General features: G+C 40.0%; 2 protein-coding genes across 3 annotated transcripts in view; one reads left to right on the top strand and one right to left on the bottom strand.

The window, feature by feature from the left end:
- Nucleotides 1–276: 276 nt before the first annotated feature.
- Nucleotides 277–18,586, bottom strand: ppp1r3aa (protein phosphatase 1, regulatory subunit 3Aa). Of its 2 annotated transcripts, none has more exons than XM_062064458.1 (5): nucleotides 18,432–18,586; nucleotides 12,473–13,226; nucleotides 12,202–12,254; nucleotides 12,052–12,125; nucleotides 277–1,940 (listed from the first exon to the last, which is right to left on the bottom strand). In XM_062064458.1, the coding sequence occupies exons 1-5, from the start codon at nucleotides 18,448–18,450 to the stop codon at nucleotides 408–410; spliced, it is 2,433 nt and encodes an 810-aa protein (XP_061920442.1). In that variant the 5' UTR covers nucleotides 18,451–18,586; the 3' UTR covers nucleotides 277–407. The 2 variants fall into 2 exon arrangements, with proteins under 2 accessions (XP_061920442.1, XP_061920443.1); XM_062064459.1 differs by lacking the exon at nucleotides 18,432–18,586 and adding an exon at nucleotides 18,187–18,416.
- LOC133661331 (forkhead box protein P2-like) overlaps nucleotides 17,918–20,028 on the top strand; it is a 309,673-nt gene continuing 307,562 nt past the window's right edge. The window contains 1 exon segment of the mRNA XM_062064460.1: nucleotides 17,918–18,292. The gene's annotated coding sequence lies outside the window, so the exon portion shown is untranslated.

The raw sequence follows: 20,028 nt of genomic DNA, 5'->3' as shown, positions 1-20,028 counted from the left end.
TAGGCCATTTTATCACAAAACATTGCTGCTTCTCCCATGAGAAAAACACGAGTGTCCACCGTGTGAATTTGACTTAATTCCAGTTCCAGTGGACAGGCACTTAAAACGGGAACGATGAATGACTCCACAGAGAGCGGCGGCGAGGCTGCCGAGGTTCACGGAGTTGATTCATGTGAAGCAACATGGCGAACAAGATGTTCCCTTCCTTCTTGTTGCTTAGGAAACTTGATTGTGGGCTGGATCAGCATTCAAAAAGGCAAGAAGAGTGGCAAAAAGTATGGTGACCAATCATTTATTTTATTCAAGAAAAGCCAAACAGTGCACTACTTGATAGGTAGGAAAGACAAAAATAGTTATAAAAATGTGTCATTGCACCTACTCCCTATGAAGACATCTTGGTTCAGCTACTATTTCTCCCTCTCTAACAACCTTTTTGTCGCCTCTTCAGGCCCTTTCCACTTATAAAACCACCACACTAGTGAGAACATGTAAAGCACAAAGAATGCTGGGAAATCATAGAAGGAAACAATGACGACGAATCCGGCGACCAGCAGGCTGCAGGTGGTGAACTGTGTGATGTGACTTAGGATGTACAACATGCTCCACCACACAAAACCGTTGGACTTCTTGGACGGATGCTTGACGTCCGGAGCTGGCGAGGCAGGATCTGAATGCTCGCTACTTCCTGTCTGATGGAGGACGTCTGCTGGTCCTTCAAGTGCACCATTAACTCCCTCGGGCTCTCCATCTCCATCCGATCTGGACTCGATCACTTCAAGCGCTTTGGTAAACGCCGTCAAATTCTGCTCCTTCTCTCCCGGAGGGTCCTCCAAAGCTGAGGATGCGTCGGGTTTTGCTGGGATTCCGTCCAGTTGGTCGCAGAGCTCTAGGCCTTTGTCACCCTCCTCAGACCTCCCTGTGTGGCTATCCGTGGGGAAATGTCTAAAAGTCTTTACTTCCAGTCGCCTCTCGACACCAGCCTCCGGATTGTCTGGAAGTACCTGCAAGCTTGTGCCATTCGAGACGATGACATGCGGTATGACAATTTCCTCGTTTTTCTTCTCACCCTCTCCAACTTCCTCAACAAGATGCCTGAACGATGTCTCTACTTCGGTCTCAGTTCTTTGGTTTGGATCGCATTCACCGCGGCTTTCGTTTACATCCAGTGGGCTTTCATTGCTCCCAGGCTTGAGGATTTTGTCGCAGCTCATTGCGACTCCTCGCCCCTCTTCTCTGACGGTCTCAGAAAATGCCGGCGTGTGACCTGTGTCACCCCAAACCCGAATCGGCCTTTCTCCCAGTGAGATCCGAGTCCCCGCTGCCTTCGGGCTTTCATCTCTCTCTGTCACCCGTTCTTCTGGTGTGTCAACAGATCCCTCGGACACGGGCGGCGTCCGCAACAACTCTGCGGCGACTCTGTTGTCACCTCTCGAGGAAACGCGATCCGGCGACTGCGCCTGACTCGCAGCTCGGGTGGCATTCTGGACGTGCTCCTCGCTTTTAGTCGCAGCGGGAACCAGCGCGGCGGTCTGCAGCCATTCCGACTGGGGGACAGTCAAGTCGCCCTGGCAGCCAGGCCCGTTAATAAAAGCCTGCCATACGTCACACACGGAGGTGTCGTTATCAGCAGCGGGATCTTGCCCGTTTAGAAAAGACCCCCAAATATCATTCCCCGGCCCCGCAGCTTTCACACTTTCTTCTTTCGACAAGGTCACTTTGGCTCTTCCGTTCCAGATATCGTCCATTAAAGTATTATCGTTGTCCCAGTCCAGCGTGATCAGAGGAATTTGGTGGTAGGTGAGGACGTGGGGTACCTTTTTGGATTGTTTCTGAGAGTTGGCCTCGGCCGCCGTGCAATCACGTTGCCCCCACGTATGGGAGAGTATGTCTTTGACGTGCGCCAGACGCACGGCTCTATGTCGGCTTCTTATGCTCGCCACCTGTCGGAGAGGCCACAGGGTCAGAGGTCGGGTAAATTATTTATGCTGAAGTCATAGCAAGCGTTCAACACGGGCATGATTTGTTGCTTGTTCATTTTTGCCACTAAACCTTTGTTTATATTCTGTTTGTTTATAAGACCGAGCCTTTCTTTCAAGACCTGTTCCTGGGCTTTCTCTAATTATCATGACATGAAGGGCCAGATGACAGGACTGGAAGTTCCCCACCCGTACTAGACATCAAAAGTCCTATCAAATAATCTCTTAACAGATCGGTTCCCAAAGGAAATAATGCAAATCCAACTAGAACCGCACTCTAAGAGCGCAGACCTCGGCCTGGCCCTATCGCTCAATATTAAGTAACTATTTCTAACAAAAATCCTGAACCCAGACTAGGGATGTCCCGATCCGATATTTGGATCGGATCGGCCGCCGATATCTGCCAAAAAATGCGTATCGGCAAGGCATGGGAAAATGCCGATCCAGATCCAGTTTTAAAAAAAAGACCGGTCCGTGTTTTCCAACGCACCGATTTAAATAATACATTCCACTTTTCTGCTGCTCCCTAATTTCCGTTCTGCATTTTCCAGCACACCTTCAACACATACACAGGTCTGTGTCCTAACCGTTAAGACGGCCATGTGAATTAAAAGTTACCGGTAAAAATGTCAGCTGTCTCTGTGCGATATAGAAAATGACAATATCGTGATATTCGAGTATACGTTCTCACGCAGTTGCTTTTAGCTGCTGGCATTACACGACTGCAGGGGTGCTCATTACGTCGATCGCGATCTACCGGTCGATCGCGGAGGGTGTGTCAGTCGTTCGCCAGCCAGGCATTAAAAAAATAGTCCTAAAAATGAGCGATCATAAATCTTCACTTACCATGACGTCACTTTCGTCACTTGATTGACATTCACGGCACCCGAGGGTCTTCTGAGATGACGCTGGCTCCTGCCAGCTCATTAAGAAAAAAATGACCGACAGGAAGGCGAGAAACACTTTTTATTTCAACAGACTCTGGCGCCGTACCTGTCCTCAAAACGCCAAAGACCGACTGCACAGTTCCTGCCTTCACAATAAAAGCTCTGCTTCATCCTGCCTGCGCTAAGATTCTCAGAAAGCTGGCGTGCACAAGCTAGCAAGCTACGGAGTTTGCCGCCAATGTTTTTCTTGTAAAGTGTATACAAAGGAGTATGGAAGCTGGACAAATAAGATGCCAAAAAGCAACCACTTTCATGTGGCATAGGACAGAAAGGAGGACTTCTTTTCTCCTCCATTTGAAAACGCGGACGTTATCATCACCACTGTCTGATTCCAATCAAAGCAAGTCATCAGAATCAGGTAATACACCAACTTATATTCTTGTCTTCATGAAAGAAAGGAATCTATATGTGTTAAACATGCATGTATTATCATTAAACACCCTTAACTTATTAATAATATTAACTATATGTGTTAAACATGCTTGTATTGTCATTAAACACCTTTAACTTGTTAACAATATTAACTATATGTGTTAAACATGCTTGTATTGTCATTAAACACCTTTAACTTGTTAACAATATTAACTATATGTGTTAAACATGCTTGTATTGTCATTAAACACCTTTAACTTGTTAACAATATTAACTATATGTGTTAAACATGCTTGTATTGTCATTAAACACCTTTAACTTGTTAACAATATTAAGTATATGTGTTAAACATGCTTGCATTATCTTTAAACACCTTTAACATGTTAACAATATTAACTATATGTATTAAACATTCTTGTATTATCATTAAACACCTTTAATTTATTAACAATATTAACTATATGTGTTAAACATGCTTGCATTATCATTAAACACCGTTTACTTGTTAACAATATTAACTATATGTGTTAAACATGCTTGTATTATCTTTAAACACCTTTAACTTGTTAATAATATTAACTATATGTGTTAAACATGCTTGTATTGTCATTAAACACCTTTAACTTGTTAACAATATTAAGTATATGTGTTAAACATGCTTGCATTATCTCTAAACACCTTTAACATGTTAACAATATTAACTATATGTATTAAACATTCTTGTATTATCATTAAACACCTTTAATTTATTAACAATATTAACTATATGTGTTAAACATGCTTGTATTATCTTTAAACACCTTTAACTTGTTAATAATATTAACTATATGTGTTATACATGCTTGTATTATCTTTAAACACCTTTAACTTGTTAACAATATTAACTATATGTGTTAAACATGCTTGTATTGTCATTAAACACCTTTAACTTGTTAACAATATTAACTATATGTGTTAAACATGCTTGTATTGTCATTAAACACCTTTAACTTGTTAACAATATTAAGTATATGTGTTAAACATGCTTGCATTATCTTTAAACACCTTTAACATGTTAACAATATTAACTATATGTATTAAACATTCTTGTATTATCATTAAACACCTTTAATTTATTAACAATATTAACTATATGTGTTAAACATGCTTGTATTATCTTTAAACACCTTTAACTTGTTAACAATATTAACTATATGTGTTAAACATGCTTGTATTATCTTTAAACACCTTTAACTTGTTAATAATATTAACTATATGTGTTAAACATGCTTGTATTATCTTTAAACACCTTTAACTTAACAATATTAACTATATGTGTTAAACATGCTTTTATTGTCATTAAACACCTTTAACTTGTTAACAATATTAACTATATGTAACATGCTTGTATTGTCATTAAACACCTTTAACTTGTTAACAATATTAAGTATATGTGTTAAACATGCTTGCATTATCTTTAAACACCTTTAACATGTTAACAATATTAACTATATGTATTAAACATTCTTGTATTATCATTAAACACCTTTAATTTATTAACAATATTAACTATATGTATTAAACATGCTTGCATTATCATTAAACACCTTTTACTTGTTCACAAAACACATATTTCATAAATAAGTAAATATAAATTATATATATGAATGAGGTAGATCCCCACGACTTGATCAATTGAAAAGTAGCTCGCCTGCAGAAAAAGTGTGAGCACCCTTGCACTACCGGCTCTCCTCGCTCTTTCCTGTGTCTCCTTCTCACAGACAGACAAGCGCACCTTCTACATACGTCACATACTGTCACGTCATACGTCACATACGTATACGCCCTCGCGGAGCAGAGCGGTAGCAGCGTGGCTAAAGTTAGCTGTGATGCTAGCGCAGCCGTGTGAGCGGTAATAATGAAGGAAGAATGAATTAATTCCCCCAAAAAACAGCAGGCGGTCCATCGTCTGGCGGTGGTTTGGCTTCAAGTGGGAATATGTCCAAGTGTGCGGCAAAAGCGTTGCTATAAAAAGTAGCATTACTGCTAATATGTAGCATCATTTGAAAAGTCCCCTGCTGGAAAATGAAGCGTGCTTGAAACTCCGCACGTCAACATCTCCATCGGGTATTATTCAAACTCACCTAATTCAGCTGGCTAGTTGTTATCAAGAGTACTAAAACCCTTTTCAACATGAATCTGACAACTAAGTAGGCTAAATAACTTGAAACTTTAATACATGCTCGGATAAGTCTAGTATCGGTATCGGATCGGAAGTGCAAAAACAACATCGGTATCGGATCGGAAGTGCAAAAACAACATCGGTATCGGATGGGAAGTGCAAAAACCTGGATCGGGACATCCCTAACCCAGACAGGTGATCCAGGTCGGCCCTAAAATGTAATAACTTGTTACTTATCTCATTTCTGACTTTTTCTGGAAGTTTCATCAAAATCTACCCATGAACCTCATGAGATACCTAAAGTGGAATAAAACAAACGGAGTGACACAGTACAGGCCAAAAGTTTGGACACACCTTCTCCTCATTCAATGCCTTTTCTTTATTTTCATGACTATTTACATTGTAGATTGTCACATCAAAACTATGAATGCACACATGTGGAGTTATGTACTTAACCAAAAAAGGTGAAATAACCGAAAACATGTTTTATATTCTAGTTTCTTCAAAATAGCCACCCTTTGCTCTGATTACTTTTTCGCACACAATCTGCATTCTTTCGATGAGCTTCAAGAGGTAGTCACCTGAAATGGTTTTCACTTCACAGGTGTGCTTGAAGCTCGAGAGAATGCCAAGAGTGTGCAAAGCAGTAATCAGAGCAAAGGGTGGCTATTTATATTATATTATACTATTATATAAAGACAATATAACATACATCCATAAATGTGGATGCATATGCAAAAGTGCAATATATTTATCTGTTCAGTAATCTATTTATATCTGCACCTAATTGCTTTTTTGTCCTGCACTACCATGAGTTAATGCAACAAAATTTCGTTCTTATCTGTACTGTAAAGTTCAAATTTGAATGACAATAAAAAGGAAGTCTAAGTCTATTTTGAAGAAACTAGACTATAAAACATGTTTTCAGTTATATCACCTTACATAACTCCACATGTGTGCATTCATAGTTGTGATGCCTTCAGTGACAATCTACAATGTAAATAGTCATGAAAATAAAGAAAACGCATTGAATGAGGAGGTGAGTCCAAACTTTTGGCCTGTACTGTATGCACACACACACACAAAGTCGATTCACATTAAATCGCACATTTTATTCCTCCTGTTTCTAAATGATCCATAATTTTCAAAAAGTTATACAATTTTAAAATATTTTCTTTTACAATCTTTTTTTTTTTTTTTTTTAAAGACGTTTTTAGGTCATATCCATGCAACAAGAAGGAGTTTTTCTAACCGGTTTTGAAAATACATAATTGTTACACCAAATAATACATTGCACACACACACACACACACACACACACACACACACACACACACACACACACACACACACACACACACACACACACACACACACACAGAAATTGAGCCTCGTAACATAACATAAGGTAACATAGTAAAAATTATTTGGATCACCCCCAAAATCGAATCAATTGTGAGGTTTTTTTTAGCCCATTTCATTTTCATAGAAAATCTGTCCATAAATGTTTGTGATATGTTGCAAACTAACACACAGACATAATAGTTAGTTTTACATGCAGAAAACAATGCGAAATAAGAGTATAAAAAATACACACTAATTTCCCCCCACCCCCAAATTTTTTGTCTTATATTATTTTTTTAGTTTTCTTTTTTCTTCTCCAGTAAAACAAATCTGAAGAAGAGGTCTTGTCTTGTATTCGGGGGTCTTGGGATTCATTAATATAGCAAACCAACAGGTGGCACGAAACCACTTCTCCCAAAGAGAGTAGAGCTTTTTTTTCGGACACACACACACACACACACACACACACACACACACACACACACACACACACACACACACACACACACACACACACACACACACACACACACACACACACACACACACACACACACACACACACACACACACACACACACACACACACACACAGAGAAATTGAGCCTCATAACATAACATAAGGTAACATAGTAAAAATGATTTGAATCACCCCCAAAATCAAATCACTTGTGGGTTTTTTTAGCCCATTTCGGACATTTCATCAAAATCTGTCCATAAATGTTTGTGATATGTTGCAAACTAACACACAGACATAATAGTTAGTTTTTCATGCAGAAAACAATGCGAAATACGAGTATAAAAAATACACACTAATTTTTCCTCCCCGAATTTTTTTTCTTCTTTTTTCTTCTCCAGTAAACCAAATCTGAAGAAGAGGTCTTGTCTTGTATTCGGGGGTCTTGGGATTCATTAATATAGCAAACCAACAGGTGGCACGAAACCACTTCTCCCAAAGCGAGTAGAGCTTTTTTTTCGGACACGCACGCGCACACGCACACGCACACGCACACACACACAGAAATTGAGCCTCGTAACATAACATAAGGTAACATAGTAAAAATGATTTGGATCACCCCCAAAATCGAATCACTTGTGGGGTTTTTTTTAGCCCATTTCGGACATTTCATCAAAATCCGTCCATAAATGTTTGTGATATGTTGCAAACTAACACACAGACATAATAGTTAGTTTTACATGCAGAAAACAATGCGAAATAAGAGTATAAAAAATATACACCAATTTTTTCCCCCCCAAATTTTTTGTCTTATCTTATTTTTTTAGTTTTCTTTTTTCTTCTCCAGTAAAACAAATCTGAAGAAGAGGTCTTGTCTTGTATTCGGGGGTCTTGGGATTCATTAATATAGCAAACCAACAGGTGGCACGAAACCACTTCTCCCAAAGCGAGTAGAGCTTTTTTTTCGGACACACACACACACACACACACACACACACACACACACACACACACACACACACACACACACACACACACACACACACACACACACACACACACACACACACACACACACACACACACACACACACACACACACAGAGAAATTGAGCCTCATAACATAACATAAGGTAACATAGTAAAAATGATTTGAATCACCCCCAAAATCAAATCACTTGTGGGTTTTTTTAGCCCATTTCGGACATTTCATCAAAATCCGTCCATAAATGTTTGTGATATGTTGCAAACTAACACACAGACATAATAGTTAGTTTTACATGCAGAAAACAATGCGAAATAAGAGTATAAAAAATACACACCAATTTTTTCCCCCCCAAATTTTTTGTCTTATCTTATTTTTTTAGTTTTCTTTTTTCTTCTCCAGTAAAACAAATCTGAAGAAGAGGTCTTGTCTTGTATTCGGGGGTCTTGGGATTCATTAATATAGCAAACCAACAGGTGGCACGAAACCACTTCTCCCAAAGAGAGTAGAGCTTTTTTTTTTGGACACACACACACACACACACACACACACACACACACACACACACACACACACACACACACACACACACACACAAAACTCACCCGGCCTGACCTATGTCTTTTGATCCCCCCGGCCCTTGAAAAGGTGTCCCATATCTTGAGAAGCTTTTCCCTCTGCTATGAACATTTGTGTTTTGCATAAAAGCACTATTTTCCACCCAAAATGTTCAACTCTGACATAAAAGACGACCAAAAACAAACTCTGGCTCTCGGGAGGACATGTTAAATTCCTCTCTGACAGTCATTTATTATGTAACTCATTTAATATCTATTGTTGTATGTTTTCACGGTTTACGCTTCTTTATGTAATGACGTGTTCAGTGCCAGTTGACATGATTCAGCCCCTCCAGGTTTTTGCGGCAATTCACAAAAATTCCGCCAATCCCTGCAAATTTATCGGCTTCAAACACGTCAACGTCTAATCAAAAACGTACGTTTGTTTCTTGTGCGCTAAGCCTTCTGGGTAATGTAGTATGTAAACATACAACACAACAGCGGTGTCCTCACTTCCTAGTTTACATGTATTTATATCAAGTTAAAGTAGCAATGACTGTCACACACACACTAGGTGTGGCAAAATTATTCTCTGCATTTGACCCATCACCCTTGGTCACCCCCTGGGAGGTGAGGGGAGCAGTGAGCAGCAGCGGTGGCTGCGCCCGGGAATCATTTTTGGTGATTTAACATATTTATTTACCATTATATATGCAGGGTAAGGCCATTAAGAACACATTGCAATGCTGATCAGCTAGCAAAGAGGTTCAGGCATGTGATTTGAACATAATGAAAAAGAGTGAAAATAAGCCGGGTCCAGGGCGACAATTGAACATGCAACAATAAGCTAAAAAAAAGCACCATTTAAATATGTTTTAGTGTTTAATGACCGTAGTTGTTGGCGGGTATGGCAAAGAGATGGATCAAGATTTTAACACACACTGTAAGGTCGGGAAAAAACGAATATTAATTTATATTTTTACAGAGATAAAGACAGATTTCCGACTATAGACGGAAAAATCACATGCCTGGAGGTTAGAGGTGTTGAAGTGTGATGATAATCTCTTACCAACTCATTTACAAAAAATAAAATACTGCTATAGATCACATGTGATCGGTAGGTTGTGAGTTCAAACCCCGGCCGAGTCATACCAAAGACTATAAAAAAAATGGGAGCCATTACCTCCCTGCTTGGCACTCAGCATCAAGGGTTGGAATTGGGGGTTAAATCACCAAAATGATTCCCGGGCGCGGCACAACTGCTGCTCACTGCTCCCCTCACCTCCCAGGGGGTGAACAAGGGGATGGGTCAAATGCAGAGGACAAATTTCACCACACCTAGTGTGTGTGTGACAATCATTGCTACTTTAACTTGAACTTAAAATGTTGGAAAATAAATGACAGCTTAAGATGGACAAATATTTTTGAAGCGTAAACGATACACAGGGAATGTCTGCATCTTGTGGACAACAGAGCAGCCAGCGGACAATAAGGAAGGTTTCTTTCTGTAATTACTATTATTAGTTATAAATAATTAAAAGAATAGAGTCATTTCATATGTGCTTTTACTGTCGTCTAGTGCAGTGGTCCCCAACGCTTGAAAATATTATTATTTTTTTTTCATAAAGAAATACAATCATGTGTGCTTACGGACTGTATCCCTGCAGACTGTATTGATCTATATTGATATATAATGTATATATTGTGTTTTTTATGTTGATTTAATTTTTTAAAAAATCTTTTAAATTTCTTGCGCGGCCCGGTACCAATCGGTCCGCGGCCCCGGTGGTTGGGGACCACTGGTCTAGTGTCTATTTTTTAGTCTGTGTGGCATAAAACGAGTGAAACATCAATACAGTAATTGAGTTGCGATTTTTGTTGAAATCTTGTGCTTTTTGAGGTGAAGGTTACAAGGAACGCTTTTAAAATTCCCTAAAATCACAAGTTGATTGACTGTTTTTGAAAAAAATAACACCTCAAAACGTCGCAACATTTCCCGCGCCATTTTAGCACGCGGCAATCACAAAACAAAGCCAGCGAAATCCTGGAGGGACCACATGTTTTTAATAAAACCGTAAATTACGGACTTTTTTTCGACACTTTGAACCCTGGGGTTTAGAAAACGGTGCGGCTAATTTATGGATTTTACTTCGCTGACGGCCATAATGCAAATAATTTTCATTAGACACATGCGAAGACACTGAAAAGGTGTGTTATTGTTTGCGCTATGGCGCCATCTTTTGGATGAATCCGCTCACTGCCGGTGCCTTCCCTTCAGACTGAGCTTTCAACTGGGCCGTCCGGTCTTCTCGCCTTCCAAGCAACATTTGTTGCTACGATATTAACAATACTTACTTATTAACCGTCCCACGTGTGATGTCTGTACGAGTGTTTTCTTGCAAATTGAACGTGCTATCATAATGTAATGAAGCTTGCATCATTAGCGTTAGCTAATATGCTAACATGTTTGCAAGTCTTTGTTTGTAGTAATAACTTACAGAAGGCATACTATTTACTGCGTCGCAGCTAGCGGGTCCATGACGATGACTTCTGTTTTGCTTGATCAGCCCTTTTACTGCCACGTGACAGGCACCGTTTGGAAACAATTAAGGTATGTAAATTAGTTCAAATTAAACTAATTAAAATGAGTTATGTAAAATAAACATTGTACTGATATGATCCCGTTTAAGAGGTTGTTCAAATTAATAGTGCTTACAAAGTACAAAGCAGAAGAATTATGAGAAATACGTTCAACCTTATTGACGATAAGATATTCTTCATCTCAGTATGTTAATAATGACTGACTTAATTATAATTATATATTACAAAACTGTTGTATTACTCATTCTCGGATGTCATGTTACTATAAACAAGTCAGTAAATGAATGTATATATTTGTGAACGCTCTAAAGTGGGAAAGGGGTAGGATTAAATAAGCTTTGCTTCTTCCTACTCCTTTTCGGACATGATGTAAAGTGAAATGATATGAAATGGTGTGATGAATTATGCTGTAAGTGTGTTCATGTTCAAAATAAACTAAAGAAAGAAAGAAAAAAGACAAACATTTAAAAAATCTAAAAGTAAATAACTCCTTTTACAACGTAAATATCTGCGGCTTATATATGGAATCTTTCTTTTTTATTCTAAAATTTAGTGGGTGCGGCTTATGTACAGGTGCGCTCTATAGTCCAGGAAACTACGGCACATACGCCGAGTTATTTGCTTACATTGCCCAGTAGAACTGAACCTTACCAGGGGTTTGTGTTCTGCAGGGTGCAATAACGACACGCCCTCTGCCCTCTTCTCCTCAAGCGAGGCCTCGGCTTCTGCAGAGAGAGACAGTCGAGGGTCAAAGTTCCTCTGGACTGGGACAAACACAACATAAACATGGAAAATACGCACTTGTGCTCAGTTCGGCCGTGTCGTCGCTCAGTTTTTCCTGAGTGCCTCCCCTCCTGTAACATTTTCATGGGTCAAATATCAATTATGCTACACTTTGTGGGCTTTGTTGCACATAAACTAGCACAAAGGACAGGAAGCGCGTGTCTTTCAGTCCACATTGGCACGTCATGGAAAAGCCAGGCACAAGAACACCATATATGGGCAAAATGCTCGAGTTACGTAAGTGTCAAGAGCCTACTTATCCAACGATAACATTAGTTTTTTTCCTGACCTGTTCGCTTTGAGACAGCTCCTCTGCACTTGCTTCAGAGGACTCTTCTGGTGGCAGAACACCACGTAGTTCATCTCCATGTTATTGGCCCAAAAAGTGCCCGCTGACGTCTCATAACGCAGACAAAACTCCACTCGGGTGCCCTCTTTCTCCAAGGGGGGGACCACCGTGTACTGGAAGGTAAACCTATCTGTTTTGCGATCACTGGATCCTGGCACGTAGTCGGCCAGCAGGTCAAAGCAGCTCCGCCAGCTGTCCAGGGTGATCCTGGCGTAGACGGCCTTGCTGTAGCAGAGGTTGCGCACCCTCACGGTGCCTCGGAGGGTGGTGGTACCCGGGAGGAGCTCGATGCTCTCCAAGTCCACCATCCGCGCTTCCAGGCTGCGCTCCAGCTCCTCCGAAGACTCGGGCGCGGTGAAGAGACAGGACAGGTAGAACTCCTCGGCCGGGCTCGCCTCGTCCTCGTCGCTGACCTCCTCCGCGGCGTCCACAAACTCCTTCACGGAGACCAAATCGAGGCCGAACGCGTCCGCGAACGACACCTTCCTGCGGATTACGGGCGCCGCCGTCTCTTCATCCTCGTCCGCGGTCACGTCCGTCCTGATCACCTCTTTCTCCCGATCTTCCTCCAGGTGTCGCATGTACAGCGCCGCCATGGTGTTGCGGTGGTCTGGATGGGAGGCGGCGGGCGGCCCGTCCTGGCTCGGAGGGTGGCGCGGAGCGGAGTGGCCCTCAAGCTCGGCCCGCAGGGACACTGGGGAAAGGCGAGTGAGAAAGGGAGAGAGGACTGACTGGACAGATGGAGTTGGGTTACAGCTGCCAGGACTATTAATAGGACACAGCGGGGGCTGCGTGGTTATCCCTCCGGTTTATCCCCCGTCACTGTTTTGCTAGCTACAAAATAAATAAATCCAAACGCCGCGGCTTACGTAACGCTTTTTGACAACACATCAGTACGTGACCGAGCTCGTGTTTGCAGGGCTCATGTAGTCCTTAAAGGGAAACCGCACTCTATTTGGAATTTTGTTTATCATTCACAGCGCTTATGTGAGACAAGAACACACATGTTTTTCTTTTTTTATCAATTCTAACTTGTAAATAAACTTTAGAAAGAGTCAGCGAACAGTGGAAGTAATTGGATTTCTCTATTACATCTATAAAGCCCCCTAGAAAACCTCCATCAGAGTTTTACTGTATATCCATGCTGTAAATATATATACTGTACATAATGTAATAATCGGAACATTCATAGTAACATGTAAAATGTACGTATTTTGCTCATTTTAAGCATACGGTGGCGTATAAACTTCACAGACGCATCACAGCGTTCGCTACTTCGTTCAACAATAACACTACTAATCATGGCAGACTTCAATAGAGACAACAAATACTTTGGGACAAATGAAGATCCAGAACTTTATGTTTTTGAGCCTGAATGTATAGAGGAAGAGCTACAAATTCTATTCGGGCTCCAGTACTATGGAATGCCCTCCCGGTAACAGTTAGAGATGCTACCTCAGTAGAAGCATTTAAGTCCCATCTTAAAAAACTCATTTGTATACTCTAGCCTTTAAATAGACCCCCTTTTCTGCAGTCCTCTCCAAGGTTTCTCATAGTCATTCACATTGACATCCCACTGGGTTTTGAGTTTTTCCTTGCCCTTATGTGGGCTCTGTACTGAGGATGTCGTTGTGGCTTGTGCAGCCCTTTGAGTCACTTGTGATTTAGGGCTATATAAATAAACATTGATTGATTGATTGATTGACACTGAAGTTTTAGAAGCGGGGTGATAAGCAGATCCAGCATGTAGCAGTATTGCTAAGCATGTAGCAGTATTGCTAAACAAGAAATACAAACTACGAACATAAGAAAACAAACACATACTGTACAATGTCTGCTCTCACTGGGGTGCCAACTGATAGGATGTTCACATCTCCCCATGTACATGATTAATTATAATCTTCACGCAAGTTTAAAAAAATATAAAAACTGGCGGGTGCAAACAAGCGTCTTTTTGTGTCTTTCTCGCCATGGATGCCAAAGGTGACTTTTTTAAAATGTTTTTTTAGAGGGCTTTATAGGCGCAATCGATGACTTACATTAGCTGCATTGTTAGCCACCTTGTACTTGCCTTGCATTACAAATTAAAATCCATTAAAAAAGGAAAACATTTTGTTATTGGCTTGCATAGGGACTGTGAATGATCGGTTAAATTCCAAAAAAAGTGCACTTCCATTGACCAACTTCTCGGTGTATGGCAACATCCTTCTACTATCCAGGTGAGAGGCATGATTTATAATCTAGAATTAGCTTTCACCAACTATGAGGCGATGCAGCAGCTCAATATGCCAATATAGCAGCATAAACTAATTAGCGCTCCTGTGATCACGGCACCGCTAAAAGTAGTTCCTCCACGTTAGCGCTTTTAATAACAATATTGCTAATACATGGTGAATATTCAGGTCACAACATGGTGTTTTTTGGATGTTTTTTAAGAGGGCTTTGTAGGCGCAATCAATGACTTACTTAAAGGCCTACTGAAATGAATTTTTTTTATTTAAACGGGGATAGCAGATCCATTCTATGTGTCATACTTGATCATTTCGCGATATTGCCATATTTTTGCTGAAAGGATTTAGTAGAGAACATCGACGATAACGTTTGCAACTTTTGGTCGCTGATAAAAAAAAGCCTTGCCTGTAGCGGAAGTAGCGTGACGTCACAGGTTGAAAGGCTCCTCACATTTCCACATTGTTTACACCAGCAGCGAGAGCGATTCGGACCGAGAGAGCGACGATTACCCCATTAATTTAAGCGAGGATGAAAGATTCGTGGATGAGGAACGTGAGAGTGAAGGACTACAGTGCAGTGCAGGACGTATCTTTTTTTCGCTCTGACCGTAACTTAGGTACAAGGGCTCATTGGATTCCACACTTTTTTCTTTTTCTTTTGTGGATCACGGATTTGTATTTTAAACCACCTCGGATACTATATCCTCTTGAAAATGAGAGTCGAGAACGCAAAATGGACATTCACAGTGACTTTTATCTCCATGATAATACATCGGCGAAGCACTTTAGCTACGGAGCTAACGTGATAGCATCGGGCTTAACTGCAGATAGAAACAAAAGAAATAAACCCCTGACTGGAAGGATTGACAGAAGATCAACAATACTATTAAACCATGGACATGTAACTACACGGTTAATGCTTTCCAGCCTGGCGAAGCTTAACAATGCTGTTGCTAACGACGCCATTGAAGCTAACTTAGCTACGGGACCTCACAGAGCTATGCTAAAAACATTAGCTATCCACCTACGCCAGCCAGCCCTCATCTGCTCATCAACACCCGTGCTCACCTGCGTTCCAGCGATCGACGGAGCGACGAAGGACTTCAGTAGGGTTTCAGTAGGCCTTTAAATTAGCTGCATTGTTAGCCACCTTGTACTTGTCTTGTATTACAAATTATAATCCATAAAAAAGGAAAACATTTTGTTATTGGCTTGCGTAGGGACTGTGAATGATAGGTTAAATTCCCAAAAAAGTGCACTTCCATTGACCAGCTTCTCGGTTTATGGCAAAATCCTTCTACTATCCAGGTGAGAGGCATGATTTATAATCTACAATTAGCTTTCGCCATTTATGAGGCGATGCAGCAGCTCAATATGTCAATATAGCAGCATAAACTAGTTAGCGCTCCTGTGATCACGGCGCCGCTAAAAGTAGTTCCTCCACGGTAGCACTTTTAATAACAACATTGCTAATACTTGGTCAATATTCAGGTAACAACATTTTGGCTTTTTTTCGATGTTTTTTAGAGGGCTTTAAAGACACAATCGATGACTTACATTAGCTGCATTGTTAGCCACCTTGTACTTGCCTTGTATTACAAATTATAAGCCATAAAATAAGGAAAACATTGTGTTATTGGCTTGCATAGGGACTGTGAATGATAGGTTAAATAAATAAAAAAGTGCACTTTCAATTTAAGCCTGCACAGATTCTATATTCCCCATGATGCATTGTTTTGAAGTGCGAGTCTTCACATTATTTTGGAGCCAAAAGAAAGTCAAGAGATTACTTTGTCCTTTGTAGCAGATTAAGCCCTCAATGTGTGCTATGTGATCAACCATGTGATGGGTAATTCAAGTAATCCTCACTGAGACAGACCCCCCAACCCCCCCCACACACACACACCTACCAAAGTTACAGTAAATCTTGTAGACTTCAATGCCAGTTGCACAATCCCTCCTTTGTTCTTAGGCCAAATGTTCCCTCTAATGGCTTTTAATAGTCTGTATATTCGCAGGCATTGCTATTCTTTTGCATTGGCTTAATAAACAAGTGCTTTAAAATGGTTAACGTTGGTGAAAATTCATAAACAATTCAGACAGTGTGCCAGAAAATAATGTATTCATCAATAGCATTGTGTTTAAAATATAACGTACCTTTCCAAAATGTAGTCTCCCCAATATGTCTTAGTCACCGCTTCTTGTAATTACAATGTTCGACCGTTAGATGGTGGTGTTCCCTCGCAGTAAAACACATGTATTCATTTACCTTGGCAGACTGCAGTTCCTGTTGTTCACCAATAGGTGGAAGCAAAGGACAACATTTTAATTCTAGTGATTTTCTTTTGGCAATCATTCCACGGATCCAATTTTTTCACTTGTTAATTTAGATTTTTCAAAGCAAAATATTCGCAATATAGTGAGCCAACTCGCCAAAGAACGTAAACATGTTAAAATCTTAAATTAAAGCATCTTTTAAGTTTTGAAAAAGGCCTCAATTTGATACGTTGTAGGTCTATTCTAATCTATGCAAACAATTTTCCAGGATTAGTAGCAACGATTTAAACTTGATTATAGTGGTTATCGTACAAACAATTTCTCACACATGCACAAATAATACACGTTAGTGAAATTGTTTGAATAAAAAAAAAAATTTAGAATGTAATTTCGGGGAGAATGTTGATTATATTTATCATCTGCACTGCATATAAATATTAATGATTAAAAAACATGTGTTCAAGTATCTATGAATTCACCTAAACAGTCACACATGTTTATTTTCTGATACTAATTTCGTAGTAAATAAGATATTTTGAGTTTCTTTTAATTTTGCGTGTTTTTAATATTTGTAATTTAAATGTTTTATTATTACGGATTATTAGTCATATCAATAATTTTATTTACCCAATCACAACATTTGAAATGTATTGATATATTTATATTATTCACATATTCATTTATTTAAACGTTTTTGTGACATTGTGGTTGGTTGATGTGCATTTCTCTACGGGAAAATAATAGTATATACCCCAAAAAAAATTGGCCTAAACAAAAAAGTTTTACTGGACTTTTGTTGGCATAGCAGGTGGTCAGTGACGTCACATGGGGTCGCAGTGCGCCCAAAAATAACAGCGCACACCTCCGCGTGTAAGCAAGTGCCTTCCCCAGAGGGGAGGGTGCATGGGTTCGAGTCCCAAATTGCCTGCATACATCTTGATGTGTGTGTTTGAATGGAAACGAGCATAAAAAAAAAAAACACACACACACACACAAGCCGCCTCTTTTCGCATTGCGCGTCATTCAAACGGGACTTGAGTGTACTTGCTGGGTTGCACTAGTGAGCCTAATAACCGCGGAGATACCAGACCACAGCGGAGGAATATTGCGACTTTAAAAAAAAAAACAAAAAAAAACTTTATTTACCCTCCTTCTTGTTCCTTTTCGTTATGGTCAAGCGTGAAGATTCTTCGTCACCTGTCCTTTTCTTCACTTCGCCGCAAGGGAAATAAACCTTGTGTGTTTTTTATAGGTAAGTTTCCTCGTTTCCGTGTTACTTCTCGCACTTTTACATCCAGGAAGTAGGATCTACTTTTACTCAACAACAACGCGTGTTATTGTTTTTAAAAAGAGCGTGAATTAAAGACGAGTATTAAAGTAACGGAACTCACGGCTGTCCTGTCCGGGCATTAAGCGGCGTGTGTGCGTGGACGTTGTGGAACTTTCTTCCCGTTCTCCTCTGCGGCCGACGACGGGTTTGTGTCTTTTCGCCGTTTAATTAATGAAGTATGGCATCCCGCGAGGTCGCGTGCTCTTAATGACGTCAACAAAACTCGTCACAAAGCTAAAAAAAAAATTACTTTGCAAAAATATCAATTTTTTTTTTTTTTTGTGGAGATTCCTTTTACTCTTTGTTGTCTTTGGGGAAAAAAATAGTGTTGCATGCACATAGAACACATATTATTGTGCCTTTCAATTATTTGATCACTAATCAATATTCCCCCAAATTAGCTGTCGAGACCCTCCAGGTTGGATCCGCAGGGTGCACAGTTGTGCCCTCCCCAGCTGCAGGTGTGCTCCCATGCCCTCACTCAGCAACTCTTCAAAAGGATGCAATAAACACCCCCCCTCCCCTTATCTTTTGAAATATGTCAGCCACGGTGCACAACTGGCCCTCTTTTTGCGCTCCCTGTAATCATTTCTTCAAAAATGTTTATGCTACAAGAAAAGGTCACTTCGTTTTGCACAAAAAACAGTACTTATCGTCGTCGCTGAGCGCACTTATTAATAAAAGCATCCGTGTTTTCGACTGCGGCTTTTACCGCGGGGGCGGTCGTGCCCCTATGGTAATAGGAAAATGAATACCCTCCACTGGATTTATGCGTGTAACCCAGAGCTGGGCAAATACTTTGACTCGGAGAAAAAAATGTGTCTGGGGGGGCTATGGTGTATAAATTATATGTACACATTTAGCTGTAAAAATCAGCTGTACAGTATGTGTGTTTGGGTCCGTTTTATTTCTAGGAACACTAACACCAAAAGTCACAATATCAGATAGAGTTAAAAAAAACGTTATGACAGACCACTTCAAAAAAACGGAATGGATTTTTGCAGTTTTTTACTGAATGGGACACCCAAAATGTACATGAAAATAAAGAAAGTAGGATCTACAATACTAGCTACGAACAATAAAACACTGAATATTAACAACGTATGAACCTTTTTTAATTCTCAGACCAGCTCCTCTATAGTTGTGTAGCTTTTACAATGGGCCAAGGTGTATGTGTGTATAAAGTATATGTACACATTTAGCTGTAAAAATCTGCTGTACAGTATGTGTGTTTGGGTCAGTTTTATTTCTAGGAACACTAACCCCAAGAGTCACAATATCAGATAGAGTTAAAAAAACGTTATGACAGACCACTTAAAAAAACGGAATGGAATTTTGCAGTTTTTTACTGAATGTGACACCCAAAATGTACATGAAAATAAAGACAGTAGGATCTACAATACTAGCTACGAACAATAAAACACTGAATATTAACAACGTATGAACCTTTTTTACTTCTCAGACCAGCTCCTCTATACTTGTCTATATTTTTTCAATGGGCCAAGGTGTATGTGTGTATAAAGTATATGTACACATTTTGCTGTAAAAATCAGCTGTATAGTATGTGTGTTTGGGTCCATTTTATTTCTAGGAACACTAACCCCAAAAGTCACAATATCAGATAGAGTTAAAAAAAAACGTTATGACAGACCACTTCA

This window comes from Entelurus aequoreus, linkage group LG12 (genome assembly GCF_033978785.1).
Source record: "Entelurus aequoreus isolate RoL-2023_Sb linkage group LG12, RoL_Eaeq_v1.1, whole genome shotgun sequence".
Lineage (NCBI taxonomy): Eukaryota > Metazoa > Chordata > Actinopteri > Syngnathiformes > Syngnathidae > Entelurus > Entelurus aequoreus.
This window is presented reverse-complemented; position numbering and strand designations above follow the sequence as displayed.